The sequence below is a fragment of the Theobroma umbraticum genome, unplaced genomic scaffold (genome assembly GCF_002168275.2).
Source record: "Theobroma umbraticum cultivar Fairchild unplaced genomic scaffold, ASM216827v3 scaffold_130.0, whole genome shotgun sequence".
In the NCBI taxonomy this organism is placed as follows: Eukaryota; Viridiplantae; Streptophyta; class Magnoliopsida; order Malvales; family Malvaceae; genus Theobroma; species Theobroma umbraticum.
In genome coordinates this window covers 4,125,688-4,139,169 of record NW_018397264.1, presented here as the reverse complement: position 1 = coordinate 4,139,169, position 13,482 = coordinate 4,125,688, and the positions used below count along the sequence as shown (strand labels likewise).

At 34.6% G+C, this 13,482-nt stretch overlaps 3 protein-coding genes across 3 annotated transcripts in view; all 3 read left to right on the top strand.

The window, feature by feature from the left end:
* Positions 1–37: 37 nt before the first annotated feature.
* LOC110421519 (endo-1,3;1,4-beta-D-glucanase-like) lies at positions 38–2,610 on the top strand. Its single transcript, XM_021435120.2, has 7 exons — positions 38–275; positions 509–530; positions 1,055–1,181; positions 1,556–1,646; positions 1,757–1,846; positions 1,917–2,017; positions 2,262–2,610. Exons 1-7 carry the CDS (start codon positions 128–130, stop codon positions 2,400–2,402), a joined length of 720 nt encoding a protein of 239 aa, XP_021290795.1. The 5' UTR covers positions 38–127; the 3' UTR covers positions 2,403–2,610.
* Positions 2,611–3,799: 1,189 nt separating this feature from the next.
* On the top strand, positions 3,800–9,982 carry LOC110421518 (endo-1,3;1,4-beta-D-glucanase-like). The gene is made up of 7 exons (XM_021435119.2): positions 3,800–4,009; positions 4,996–5,017; positions 6,579–6,705; positions 7,022–7,112; positions 7,287–7,376; positions 8,400–8,500; positions 9,579–9,982. The coding sequence occupies exons 1-7, from the start codon at positions 3,862–3,864 to the stop codon at positions 9,717–9,719; spliced, it is 720 nt and encodes a 239-aa protein (XP_021290794.1). The 5' UTR covers positions 3,800–3,861; the 3' UTR covers positions 9,720–9,982.
* Positions 9,983–12,668: 2,686 nt separating this feature from the next.
* The window catches only part of LOC110421457 (F-box/kelch-repeat protein At3g06240-like), a 3,234-nt gene continuing 2,420 nt past the window's right edge, over positions 12,669–13,482 (top strand). The window contains exon 1 of the mRNA XM_089784417.1: positions 12,669–13,211. Within this exon, the coding sequence (XP_089640543.1) occupies positions 12,669–13,211 (543 nt within the window). The remainder of the gene's footprint in view (positions 13,212–13,482) is intronic.

Genomic DNA, 13,482 nt, shown 5'->3' with positions numbered 1-13,482 from the left:
CCATAAAACGTCAACTGATCATTTCCTCCGCAGCTTTTGTACTAGGACTTCAGTTTCTGTTTTGTTTCCACTTTCCACTGTCTTTGGAAGTTGAAACGTAGTATATGTTAAAATCTGTAAGATAAAAATGTCAAGCTCCCAGTGCTTTGAGAACCCACCAAGCAAGAACGCGGCATATGGAGCAGGGACGGTTCAGGAACTCGGTGGCCTCACTGCATATCTCACTGGCCCTCCTGATTCCAAGCTTGCCATTCTTCTTATTTCTGATGTTTTTGGTAACAACCCTTTTTTTTTCTAAATCATTAAACTTTCCCATTTTTGTATCGGATTTCAATGATATTTTATGAGTCTAACATCAATATGCTTAATTTGTTTACCTTGTTTCTTGATTAGTGTAGTTGGTTTGAACTGTTATCTTGGTTTCTGTTTAAGGTGTTTTTTCTTTTCTTTTTTTAACGAGAAAGATAGCTAGGACTTGATTGGTTTGTTATGTTGAAATATTTTGCAGGATATGAAGTGCCAAATTTGAGGTATGGGTGGATAACTGGATTGATTATTACCACTATGATCTTGCTTTTTCACTGTGTGATGGATTGGATATAGGAAACTGATTGGATGGTTGTTTATGGTAGAATCAAGTAAAGTTAGATGCATTGCTTCGAGGCAAATAGTTAATCAAATTTGTTGGTGCTTGAAGTACTAATAGACTTTGTTGTTATCTGTATACACCTGTCACGCTTAATCCTAAAGTTTCTTGCAGTTAATCAATCACGTTTCCTTGCTAAAATATGTCAGTCAAAAGTCAATAACAGACATTTCAACGTAACAGAAGATCCTTGAAAGACAAGATAGTTACTTGTGGTAAAAACTAGACTGTTGAAATTTACCAATGCCTTCAAAAAACACTTCCAGGATCTTTCTTCTCAGCTGTGACAGCCCCTGAGACTAATCGATGTTTACTCGACATATGAGTCCATGTAACTTAATCATGTTATCTATGGCGATTAAGTTCTTGTTTCATAAAAAGTTAATATTTGCTTACTTTCACCTGAAGGAAACTCGCAGACAAAGTTGCTGCGGCTGGATACTTTGTGGTGGTTCCTGATTTCTTCAATGGTGATCCTGCTGATATCGATAATCCTCAATTTGATCGAGAAGCATGGAGAAAAGTTCATAACAAGGTTAGTTTCTTGTTATGCTGGCAGAATCATAGGACAGTTCATCGTTGAAATACTATGTGATGATTCTTAAAATGAGAACGCAGGGGTAGCAATTGAAAATCAGGTTGTTGGTTGAGGAAAGAGTGGTGCTTTTGTTGTCACTAGGCATCATGAGCAAAACTACCATTTGATTGCTAATATTGCATAAGTGGCTTGGAAATATTGTCAACTCATCATCTTGAGCATTGATATTGGCATTGTTAATTCAGGCAATTATCAGTAGAAAGTGAATGGATGGGAAAGCTAGTGAACTGAGCATATGAAGAATGACCCATAGCCATTTTTTGAACAATGTTTAGGTTCAGTAATTCCGTCTGTATCTCTTTATCTTGTAGGAAAAAGGATTTGAAGATGCAAAACCAGTAATTGCTGCCTTGAAAAGTAAAGGTGTGTCTGCCATTGGAGCTGCAGGTTTTTGCTGGGGAGGTAGATTACTTTGGTTCCTTTTTGCCTTCCTAAACGCTAAATATCTCTTGTAAAGTGGACCTAGGTGATAAGCTGAACCCTGAAATTTTGGATGCTTGCATTTGCATCAGGGATGATAGTAGTAAATTTAGCAAGTTCGGATGACATACAGGCTGCAGTGGTGTTGCATCCTGGTCCCATAACAGAAAAAGAAATCAAGGGTAAGTTTCGCCTTTTCAAGTTCTATAAATAAATGCTTGTCACTGATGGCAAATTGGGATATTGCTTCAGAGGTTAAAGCTCCAATTGCTATATTGGGAGCTGAGATTGACCATGTTTCACCCCCAGAACAACTGAAACAGTTTGGAGACATGTTGTCAACAAAGTCTGAGGTAATTGGAGTTCCTCAAATAAGCATGTTTTTAACTCACTGTTTTACAAAATCATTAGAAATTTGATGAAGCCTCTAATAAGGAATATGGCATTCTTCCAAAACTCCACATAGAAAAAGAATTATTTTGTTTTAGAAATTTGCCACATTCTAAGCATAAATAAGACTCTTTGCTTCCCATACTTGTGGTTCTAAATGAAGAATGGCTCATATTGATTATTATTTTACATGACTACTTTTAACAGTTTGATAGCTTTGTGAAAATTTTCCCTGGGGTTGCACATGGATGGACAGTAAGGTACAATGTTGAGGATGAATCAGCTGTAAAGAGTGCCAAGGAGGCTCATGATGATATGTTAAATTGGTTTATTAAGTATGTCAAGTGATGAAAATTCTTATGATAGAAGTTGATAACGAACCATGATAAGGCGCGTACTTGTTTGCAAGACGATTGGACTGAAGGCCAAAGATTGTTGTAGTCTCATTTGTATGATTTCAGTATTATCTCTTGTTTAGCTTCCCTAGACATTGCTAGAAGGTCTAATTGGGCATTGTTCAGGCATGAAAACTATTTATATATGCATTTTACTTGTATTCTGCTCCAGCTTCATATCATGGCAATAAGCTGCACTTTGCTTGGCTGCTTTTGGCATGTGCAGATCAATTGCATCATTAAATTTTTAGCTTTTTGCGGTAATAACTTATTTTCTTGCTGGAAATTGGGATTTCAATTGAAATGTTCACAACATTTGATTGGAATATTCGAGGTAACCAAATCCTTCGCAGTTTAGGAAGGTTTTAAAATTTGGGTTTATTCAATTGAGCTAAATAGGTAAATTTTTGCCAAGTGTCAAGGGTAATCATTTTCAATTGCAAATTTCCAATAAGCAAACTCCAAGTCCTCCACCTGCAGAAACATGGAGGAATGTATTCCTCGCAATCTCCTATTTCCCTATATAAAACTCCAAGAAATTATTAAATAGGTTCTTAACGTAGATCTGGAAAATATTTTACACAAAAACAACACAAAATCATTGTCAATGTATTGAACAAAACTTTTATTTCCATTAAAAAACCTTAGAAACAGTACTATCAATAATTAGTATTGAATGTCAAAGGATTTTCTTTAAGTAGTAGTAAATTAGCAATTATGAACTTGCCTTTCTTTTTTAACCTGGTATGTCACTTATGAATGGAGTTGCCCCACTTGCTAACCTGATCATGTTTTAATATCAAAAAACCTTAATACTAATGTTTTGGTAAGAGAAGTTAATCTAAAGTTCCAAGCTTTGGCTAAGGCACTAAGCGAATGCAATGGGAAGAGGCTAACTGTTCCACTAGTCAAAATCTATGGAGTATCCATTTTGCTTCCGGAATTTGATGGAAAGAAAAGTCATAACCCAACTTTCCAGATATATGTTAGACTCGTGTCATGGTTCCTAAGATAAATGCTCCTAGTACACCCCAGGTCTACAACTCTTGGGTGAGAGTAAGGTGCAAAAGGGAGATTCTTTTTAAATGACTTTGCACCAGCGGCTGGCTGCAGCACCGTTTGAGTTTCATGTCATGCCTCTACCAAAAAAAACAAATGACCCTTTTTAAGTTGATATATTTTACTACTAAAATGGATAACCTTTTAAGTATGGTGACGCCAGGGATGATGCATTTTCTTTTCCCCAATATATTGCAGAATCAATGCCCGGGGGTCCACTATTGTTTTCCCGATAGCCCAAAGCCGGGTCCACTAGTGTTTTTATACACTGTCTCTGTGCCTTTATATACTGTCCGTGTGTTTTTGTTTGATACAATCAAAGGAAGGGAAAGTTGAGTTAGAAGAGAAAGACGATGTCAGGTCCGCAGTGCTGTTCAAACCCACCAACATTGAACCCCAGAAGTGGAACTGGTCATGTTGAGGAGCTTGCTGGCTTCAAGACTTATGTCACTGGATCTGTTGACTCCAAGCTTGCTGTTCTTCTTGTCTCTGATGTTTTTGGTAATTACTTATTTCCCCCAAATTTGCTCCTGATTCCAAGCTCTTCACTTTTTTTGTTAGCTTTTCTGTTTCAACCTTTGATGTGGGTTTTTTTCTTTCTTTCTTTCTTTTTTTTTTTTAATTTTCTGGTTTGCTTGGCCATATTTTTTCTAAGTTTTGTGTGAAATTGATGATGGATTGTCCGTTTAGGATTCAGCAGCTTCAGTGTTTTCGCTCTAGTGCTTGTTTGACTTACACTTTTTCAACTTAAAAGTAAAAATTAAATCAAATATAAAATTTAAAAAAAAAACTTTTAAAAAACACCTATTAAGAGTTGTTTTTTTTAAATATAAAAAATTTTTATTTTTGTTTCAAAAATATTTTTCATCTATTAAAAATAATTACAACATAATTCTCTAAAAAAAACTATCTACGATAATTTTAACTAAAATTTATAATTTATTAAAAAAAATTTATAAAAATAAATTTATCAAATAATTTTAATTTAATTTTAAAAATTATTTTTTATAAAAACTTCATAATAACTTTTAAATTAGAAAAAAGCTAAACCAAACATGCTCTTAGAATTGTCAATTTTTTATTAGCTTTTTTTATCCATTTTCCACACTTTTTTTGCTTCGCTTTGACTTGTTAGTGCTTTAAAACATATTCCATCTGGGCTCTGTATTTGATTAAATGGATACTTGTTGTATTGGCTACGAAACTCGTGATGGGATTCTCTGTGAGGTACTTTGATAGTTTAAACAAATTGGTAGAGCAGAAGGATGTTAGGGTTGTTTGTTTCTGATCTATCTTTAACAGAATTTTGTCTTATATATTATGGTTTTGCTTTTTTTACTATATATTTACTTTGATTTAGCATTGTTTCTGCAATTGCATGTCTTTCGTCCATGAAGTGTAGATACTTGTTGTCATCATGATCATGATAATCATTGCCATCACCTTGGTCTTCTGCTAATTTTGCTGTTCTTGTCATGGCTCTGCAGGATATGACGCTCCAAACCTGAGGTAAGACTAATTCTGCATGTGCAACTAATTGTTGCTGATGTTTTGCCTTTATTATCTTTTCTATGACTCCTGGAAAATGTAGTCTTTACTCTAAAGATATTTTTCAAATCTCATATTGATATTTCCTTGTTCTACTGTGGGACAGGCTGTCCCAAATCTGTATTTGATTTGATTTCAAAACCCAAGCTTTTGCCCTAGTGTTTACTTTTCATTCAAAAATGGATTAGATTATCCTCCCTTTTTTTTTTTTTATGACTTGGGGGGAAGGGAGGATTTAGCGTGCTCTTTGAGCAAGAGATACATGCACCTACCACTGAGCCAAATGTTTAGGTGCATTAATTAGATTATCCTCATTTTTCATGGTGAAGAATAATTGAAATTTTGTTTTACTTATATTCCATGATACATGATTTCCTTTGGTTTGATTTACCTACACCTCCAGTGCCTGCCTCTTTTCCTAGCAAGTACTTTACCATACCGGGTAACTGGCTGGTGAAGGAAAGAGCTTAAATCTAGAGTTTTCATTGACAATATGAAGAGTCTGTTGCTTACGGTGTTCCCATTGTTATTAGCTCTTAAAGTCATCACGTTATCACTTTCCGAGGAATTAAGAAATTCATCTGCCCATATTAATTCTTTGCCCAAACTTTTCATCATCAGGATGCCAATACTGGAATGTGTAATGTTCTCATTTGCTTTAATACATGGTTTGCATCACGACTGGAGTTGCATTCATTTGCAATTACTAAGTTTGACAGTAAACACCATGCCAGACAAGGTAAATTTTGAAAAAAAACAAAAAACCCTGATTGGCAATGATTTGTTCACAATCACAAGGGCAAGTAGAAACTTGCTTTTACAATTGTGGTTAGTTTTCTTTCAAATACAATTTTTTATTGCAATCTCCAATTGGAATCACAATGCCAGAATAGGCCTTGGAAGATTTATATCTCATGCAACACTAATTATAACCAAAATTAGGGTTGGCAAATTTAGTGCTTGGAATAAACTGTCTAATAAGTCAAGTTGTTAAATCATTAGGCAGTAGTTGATGGAAAGACAACTTAGAAAGGTCCTTTGACACACCGAGTGCTTCCAGCAGTCCATCAATGTGGTTGCACATCTCATATGGAGTTCAATACTCACCTTGATGCCATATGAAATTCTTTTAGATGACTTATCTTGCTTCCATTTTTTAAATAGTTGTATGGATTGGTTGTTCTTATATTGAGGTGTTCTATCCTCTCAATACTGGTTATTCTTGGCTTAAAATGCACAGAGTGACCTCTCATTGTAACATTTTGAAAAATGTAAATATTTGCTGATATGATAATGTTGAGTCTGAAAATTATAATTTGGCAAATTTGGCATGCCTCTGAATGATTTTTGGCACGGTTGGATTATTCTATCCATGGATGAGATTGTGACAGTATGGGAGTGAGTCTGTGATAGGGTGCTGTGATGTCTATTTAATTTAACTACGTAATTTGTTCTGTCTGGCATCCAGAGTTGAACTGTTCAAGCATCTGGAACCTAATTTCAGTTGCTTTTGATTGTCTAGAAAACTTGCAGACAAGGTTGCAGCTGCTGGGTTCCATGTGGTGGTTCCTGACTTCCTTTATGGAGATCCCTTTGTTGCTGAGAGGTCTGATAGACCTCTAGCTGTTTGGTTAAAAGATCATGGACCGGTTGGTGGCCTTTTGACATATACCTAAAATTGTTTGCTAATTTAGTTGTATAACAAAGGACCTTCATCAGATGCTTGATTTTACTCTGTTTTCTTTCCAATTGTGTTTTGGACTCTCCTAAGTTTATAGACTGGCTTTTGTTTCTTTATGTTCGATGTAGGTCTGATGTTGAATCTGCTGGGTGCATTCTTGCTTTTGTTCACCATCATAGTAACTGCTATTTTTATACATCTCTTTACCTAGAGAATTTTCTAATGCTTAATGATGCATCGCTTTTGAATTTTTATGCTCTGAAGCATTGCAATTGCTCTTTTAGGATAAAGGTTTTGAGGATGCAAAGCTAGTAATTGATGCTTTGAAAAGTAAAGGGGTTTCAGCAATTGGAGCTGCTGGCTTCTGTTGGGGTGGTAAGTTTTTATTTTTGCATTATATTTTTAAGTTGTTTTATTAACACATCTTTGCTATGATTAATACTTTTGCAATTGCATATGATTTAAGTACTTTATATTTTCTAGTAGTTTTAACTCTTTGATCACGTTATTACCTAAGATGGCAAATATTAAGTCTTTGGATTATCTCAGCTAAAGTTGTGGTTGAACTGGCAAAGGAGGCCCTTATCCAAGCAGCTGTGCTCTTACATCCTTCATTTGTGACCGTGGATGATTTCAAGAGTAAGATTCTAATTTTTTGGATATTTCAATTATGATTTGTTCATGTCATTAGCAAATTGTTTTTGATTTAGTGATTTCATGGTGAGGTCTGCTGCAGCTTTAGGGCAGAACTTCTGGTTGAACTTTCTGTGAAATGTTTTGCATAGGCTCTTGCATTAGGATTCAGTTTATTTTCAAGGGGCCATGTTACCTGATCAGTTTTTAAAGGTTTCATGGCATTTTAGTTGAAGATTCTTATACCATTTTAGTCTAAAAGGCTCTCTTGCCTGTAGTGTAAATTGTCTGAAAAGCATAATCACTTTAGAGCTCCTTGACACAAATTCAAGAATGTGAAGTTATGACTACCCTCTATCTTTTGTCGAGCAGCTCTTATTTGGCAACCCTTATTGAAGAATCAGAAGAAACAAAGCAAAGAACATCTTAAAACCCAAATCTACACCTTTCAGGAACCAACTCATTCATGTTCCATCAATTCGCCCTCACAATATTAGGGACCTGCCTCATTGGAACCAATCATGCAGTTGTCCAGAACTGAGAAACCCCAGCCTTATATCATGATCACTAACAGAAACTCCATGTTTTACAGAAAGGCCAACATTGTTCCTTATGCTAGAAAAGAATGCCGTTAATGATCTGTAGAAATTCTCTCTGGCTTTAATATTGCCTTTCGTTATGATACTTTAGTAATGCCCACATTGAAATAATTTCTAGAATTAGCTATTATTAACTTAGATGAGGGCATTAAATCTTTGCATGCTTTTTCTGTTATATGACAATGTTTCACTGTACAGAATACCTGTGTACAACTTTTATACCACGCTAGGGACATCATAATCCCTTTCTGTGTGTACATTTGAAGTAGGATTGGCTGATAGAAACTATTAGGCTCTGGTGACCATTTTACTGAAGTTAGTAAAGAAACTGGCCTCAAACAGATTTATTGCTTCTCCTTCCCCCATGGTTGTGTGGTGTGTGTGGTAGGGATCTAACTTAGTACTAATGATTATGTGCAAATATTTGCAGGTGTGAAGGTGCCCATTGCAATACTGGCAGCTGAGATTGACCAGCTATCTCCCCCAGCACTTGTGAAACAGTTTGATGAGATCTTAAAAGCTAAACCTGAGGTAAGAGGGCCCAATCTGTTTACAGTTATTAGCTGTCATTAGCTGTCATCTCAAAAAAATATTGGCTGCTGTTGGTTTTCTTTATTTAATAAGCCAAAGGTTTCAGAAAAAATTGCATTTTCTGTCATCTAGTCAGATTCTCTTTCAATGACAAAAATCCACTTGACATTTTATATTTTCTAGAAATAAGGAAACTCTCTCTCTCCCTCATATCTTTTTTTAACTGCTGCAAGCTTATAGATTATAATTAGATGTTATTCTCTCACTTGCCTTGCATCACCCTGGGTTTTTCTTATTCTTAGTTAGAAATTTACCTGTGATAAGCAGTGAGTTATATTTCACTCATTCAGACATTTATAAAACACATATTCAAGTTAATGTATAGGTTTTATGTTTTCCATATTATAAATGCTGTTTACTTATAACATGTATTGGCGACAGCAAAGAAAACTTGATGTTTTTCGTTTTTTGTTCTCTTTGCCCTTAGTCGCTGAACCCATGTATTGAAAAAAGGTGTAGTTGTTATTGATGTTGTCCACAGTAAATAACTAGTTTAAAGGGTTTTATTTGGAATCTGATAATGTTAGTCTTTGATTAGTGGTTGTGGATAAGTTTCAGTACATCCTCAATAAAAATGACAATTATTTTAAGATAGTGGGACTAATAGGTAGTTGGCTACTGTATATGACAAAGCACCACCCCACAACACCCACCACACCTTGTTGTGGGGTAAGCTTTTTCTGCAAATAAGATCAACTAGACTAAATACTTCTCCAATTACTTGGGGTTGGTTATGGCTTTTTCCCGGGTCACTTTTTACTTTGGCCCATAGGTATGGTTATCTATGGCCTGCTCGAGTTTGGGAGTTTGAATATCTGCTTCTTCAACCCACGGATGAATGTCACCATAGGTCTGTGGCTACCTGTTTCCTTCACCTTGGACTTTTGTTATTTACTTGATAGATCCCCAGCTAAACTATTGTTTCCTGAATGTCTTGAATCATGTTCTTTATGACCATTGTTATCACTACATGAGCTCTCATTATCTCAGTTAGAAACTAACATCTTTAATTTTACAGGTTGGCAGCTTTGTGAAGATATTTCCTAAATGTGCTCATGGATGGACGGTGAGATACAATGTTAATGACGCAACAGCTGTGTCGTGCGCTGATGAAGCTCATCAAGATATGCTGAATTGGTTCACCAAGTATGTTAAGTGAGCAACTTATCAGAAGATGGAATTAATGTGTATTTACCGAGAACTCTGTTGCTGTTAGTGTTAAATGGCTGAGAATGTACCTTGGCTTTAAACTATGCTAGTGTTCCCAAAGAATAAGAGAGTGAATTCTAATGCATTGTGCCTTATTGCACGGATGAGACAACATTGTAGCACCTAGAAAACCTACAACAATATATGCATTGTTGTCTATATCGTGCCTTTTAGCCAATGAATTGAAATTTCTGTTATGTGGTTTGACATGAATTATGTGCCTAGGTTTTCATCGTGGAGATTACGGCATGCACCTGGTTTATAATTGGACCATGTGGAATACTCAGCAACAAGAATAACTTAACATTTTAGGTTCTTGAATGGGTTAAAGTGGGAAGAGTGGGAATCATTTGGTGTATTGATATGTATGCCTCATCTTTCTTTCTTTTTCTGCTAAGTTGATTGTAAATTCTAATAATCATGACTATATATATGAGACATGATTAAATAGTTGTCAACAGAATTCTGTTTGTCTTGGAATGATAGAGCTCCATGTCTTTGCTATGTTATTCAAATTTCCTGGCGTGCATTTTCTGGATTTCTATATATTCCATCTTTTGTTGACTGCAATAAGAGTCTAACTTAAGGTGGATTCTTTCATCCTGATCAAACCAACATGAAAGAGTTTACCAGCCAACTTACGACTTTGTCAAACCTTTATGGACATGTTGCACTGCATTGAGCTTAAAGAGTTTAGTGTGTTATGCTGGAAACCTATTCTTGGATTAGTTGAAAACAGCTTGAAATCTCCAACTGCATGGCAAAAAGCCAGAGAGCCTAGTCATGCAAGGAGAAGAAGGCTTTTGCCGGCTTTATTTGATATATTTTCTTTTTATTTGTTTTTACTCACTTTTGACCTTTCCGATTTTATTTTAAATTTAATTGTATATTGTTATTTTCTAAAGAGTTCTTTTTTTATTCGGTTTTTAAAAGCAAATAACCTTCTTAATTCTCCTATTTAAGGAACACAATAGGTATTACCAAACCCCAGACTCCTCTTTCCAAGCTTTGACAATTCAAGAGCAAAAAAATTAGCCCAAGCACCGGAGGCATGGAAAACACAAGCGGCTCGCTGCTTCATATACCCGATGAGATTGTTTATGATATACTCTCATTCCTACCTGCTAAGTCTCTACAGCGATTCAAGCTTGTATCCAAGCCATGGGGTTCTCTGATATCTGACCCTAACTTTGCTGAACTTCATCTCCAACGAGCAAACACATCCCAGGACGAAAATCCGTTGCAGTTTGGGCAACAAAACATCACGATGGGGTCTCATCCGTGTTTCTCTTTCTATTCAAGGTCTCATCCGTATTTCTCATTCTATTATGGATTCGATCTGCGTGATCAATATGGATCTAATCGTAATGTCGTAACGCTTGACCGCTATGGGTCCTCACTTCATTACTATGTATCCTATCTTGACTATTACGGATATGATCACCAAGCTGGATCCTCATTCAATCGTGCTGTTGAAACGCCAGACTACTATAGACCCTCACTTGATTACTATGTAACCTATCTTTGAGTACTATGGATTTGATTGATAATTTCTGTTTTGCTCATTAAGACTTTCCTTAGTTTCAAAGTTTATGCTATTTTCCTCTTGACTACTATAGATCGCAATGTATTAGATTTAAGTTATGCTTTTCAGTATAAGATATTTTATTTATATAAACTGTCGAAAATATTTTCAATTGTTTGAATTTTATATCTTGTAAAAAAATATTTTGCATCATAACCTACCTCCAATAATTTTCAATCGAAACACCATAAAAATATTAACACATTCCATCAATATTCATGTGTGTGAAAACTTATTTCTTACTCTATATAATTTTTTTGTATTATATTAAAAATTATAATATCTTAATAAAGTTAATTTAATGCTTTGTTGGAAAAAGAATAATAAATAAAAAGATAGAAACAATACTTTATTATTTTATTGCATTGTGAGATCAAAATAATATTTTCCAAGTGGGAGAGATGTTGGAGATTGAGTTGCGGGCAGCCGTGGTAAGGCTGGAATTGGGAGAGATGAGGATTTGTTATTGGTTTGTGCATGAGGTGTGGTGGTGGACAGCATCTGAAGGTATCTCTTCTGTTTCTTCATTTCTACTCTCTTTGGTGTGGTGGAAGATCCTTGGTATGGCTTGTTCTCTAGGATCGTTTATTTATGGTTGTATTCATGATGGTGCTGAGCTAATGGCTTCGGTGGGAATCATGACCACTGCTATTGAATTGCGGTAGCCTTAGTCAATACAAATTTTTATATATATACGTAAAAAAAAATGAATGAATATACTTTACCCTCGTTAATATAAATTTTTTCACTTTTTAATATTTTATATTTATAAAAAAAATTTTAAAAAATTAAAATATAGTATGATCATGTTATTATATTTTATTATTATTATAATACGTCAACATGTTGTATAGAATGATATTTAATATTTTGATTAAATCAACTCTTAAACTAAGAGTTTATTTAATTCAAAATAAAACTAAAATACTTTATTTGATTTAAAATAAAAAAATTAAAATTTGATTAAACATAATAAATAAATAATACAATATTAAAACTTGATTAAACATAATAAATAAATAATGATTTATTTGAATTTTTATGAATAATTTAAAAATCTATTTAGATATTATGATATTCTCTTTTGATTTGCTTTTCTTACTTTTTACCTTTTCCACTTTTATTATCAAAAAAAATATAATTCGATTAAAATTTAATTATATTTTTTTTCACGAGTTTTTATTATTTGTTTTTTAAAAGCAAATAACCTTCTCTCATATTTAAGGAACACAATATGTATTACCAAACCCTGGTCTCCTTTTTCCAACCTTAGATAATCCAAGAAAAAAAAAACGTAGCCCTAGCACCGGAAGCATGGAAAAGACAAGCACCTCGCTACTTCTTTTACCTGATGAGATTGTTTATGACATACTTTCACGCCTACCTGCTAAGTCTCTTCAGCGATTCAAGCTTGTATGCAAGCCATGGGTTTCTCTGATATCTGATCCAAACTTTGCTGAATCTCATCTCCATCGAGCAAACACATCCCACGGCAAAAACTTGTTGCGGGTTGGGCAGCTGGACCTCACGATGGGGTCTCATCCATATGTCTCTTTCTATTCAATGGATTCCGATGGATCCAATCGTGATGTTGTAACGCTTGACTATGATGGATCAAATGGTGATGTTGTAACGCTTGACTATGACTTCGGCCATTATCACGCTCAAATCTTGGGTTCTTGTAATGGTTTGTTGTTTGTAGCAGTTGATTATGAAGACTACTTTTTATGGAACCCATCAACCGGTAAGTACAAGAGGATTCCTCCTGCTATTGTTTCGGAAGAGGCTAACTTTATTTCAGGACTTGGTTATGAGTTTACCTCTAGAAACTACAAAGCAATTATAGTTTCTCATTATGTAAGTGGATTATCATTTCCACACATATCTAATGATAATTAAGAATCTATAAGCTTCTGTGTTTATAATTATAGAAAAAATTCATGGACAAGGAAAGACTTTGGTGAGTTTCCTTAATGCTTACATAATAAAAGTTCAACTGTTATCGTTGATTGATGGAGTTCCACATTGGTGTGTTTATTATTGAAAATCAGATTAATTTCGAAATCATTCAAATCTTATTAGTTATTTTCGTATAACTTATGTAATTGTTTGTTTTGATTATGAAAAA

Coding starts and splice junctions, on each gene's coding strand:
- LOC110421519 (XM_021435120.2), top strand. CDS start 128: ATGTCAAGCTCCCAGTGCTTTGAGAACCCACCAAGCAAGAACGCGGCA. Junction 1,182..1,555: donor GGAGAAAAGTTCATAACAAG/GTTAGTTTCTTG, acceptor TTTATCTTGTAG/GAAAAAGGATTTGAAGATGC. Junction 2,018..2,261: donor TGTTGTCAACAAAGTCTGAG/GTAATTGGAGTT, acceptor TACTTTTAACAG/TTTGATAGCTTTGTGAAAAT.
- LOC110421518 (XM_021435119.2), top strand. CDS start 3,862: ATGTCAGGTCCGCAGTGCTGTTCAAACCCACCAACATTGAACCCCAGA. Junction 7,377..8,399: donor GACCGTGGATGATTTCAAGA/GTAAGATTCTAA, acceptor AAATATTTGCAG/GTGTGAAGGTGCCCATTGCA. Junction 8,501..9,578: donor TCTTAAAAGCTAAACCTGAG/GTAAGAGGGCCC, acceptor TTAATTTTACAG/GTTGGCAGCTTTGTGAAGAT.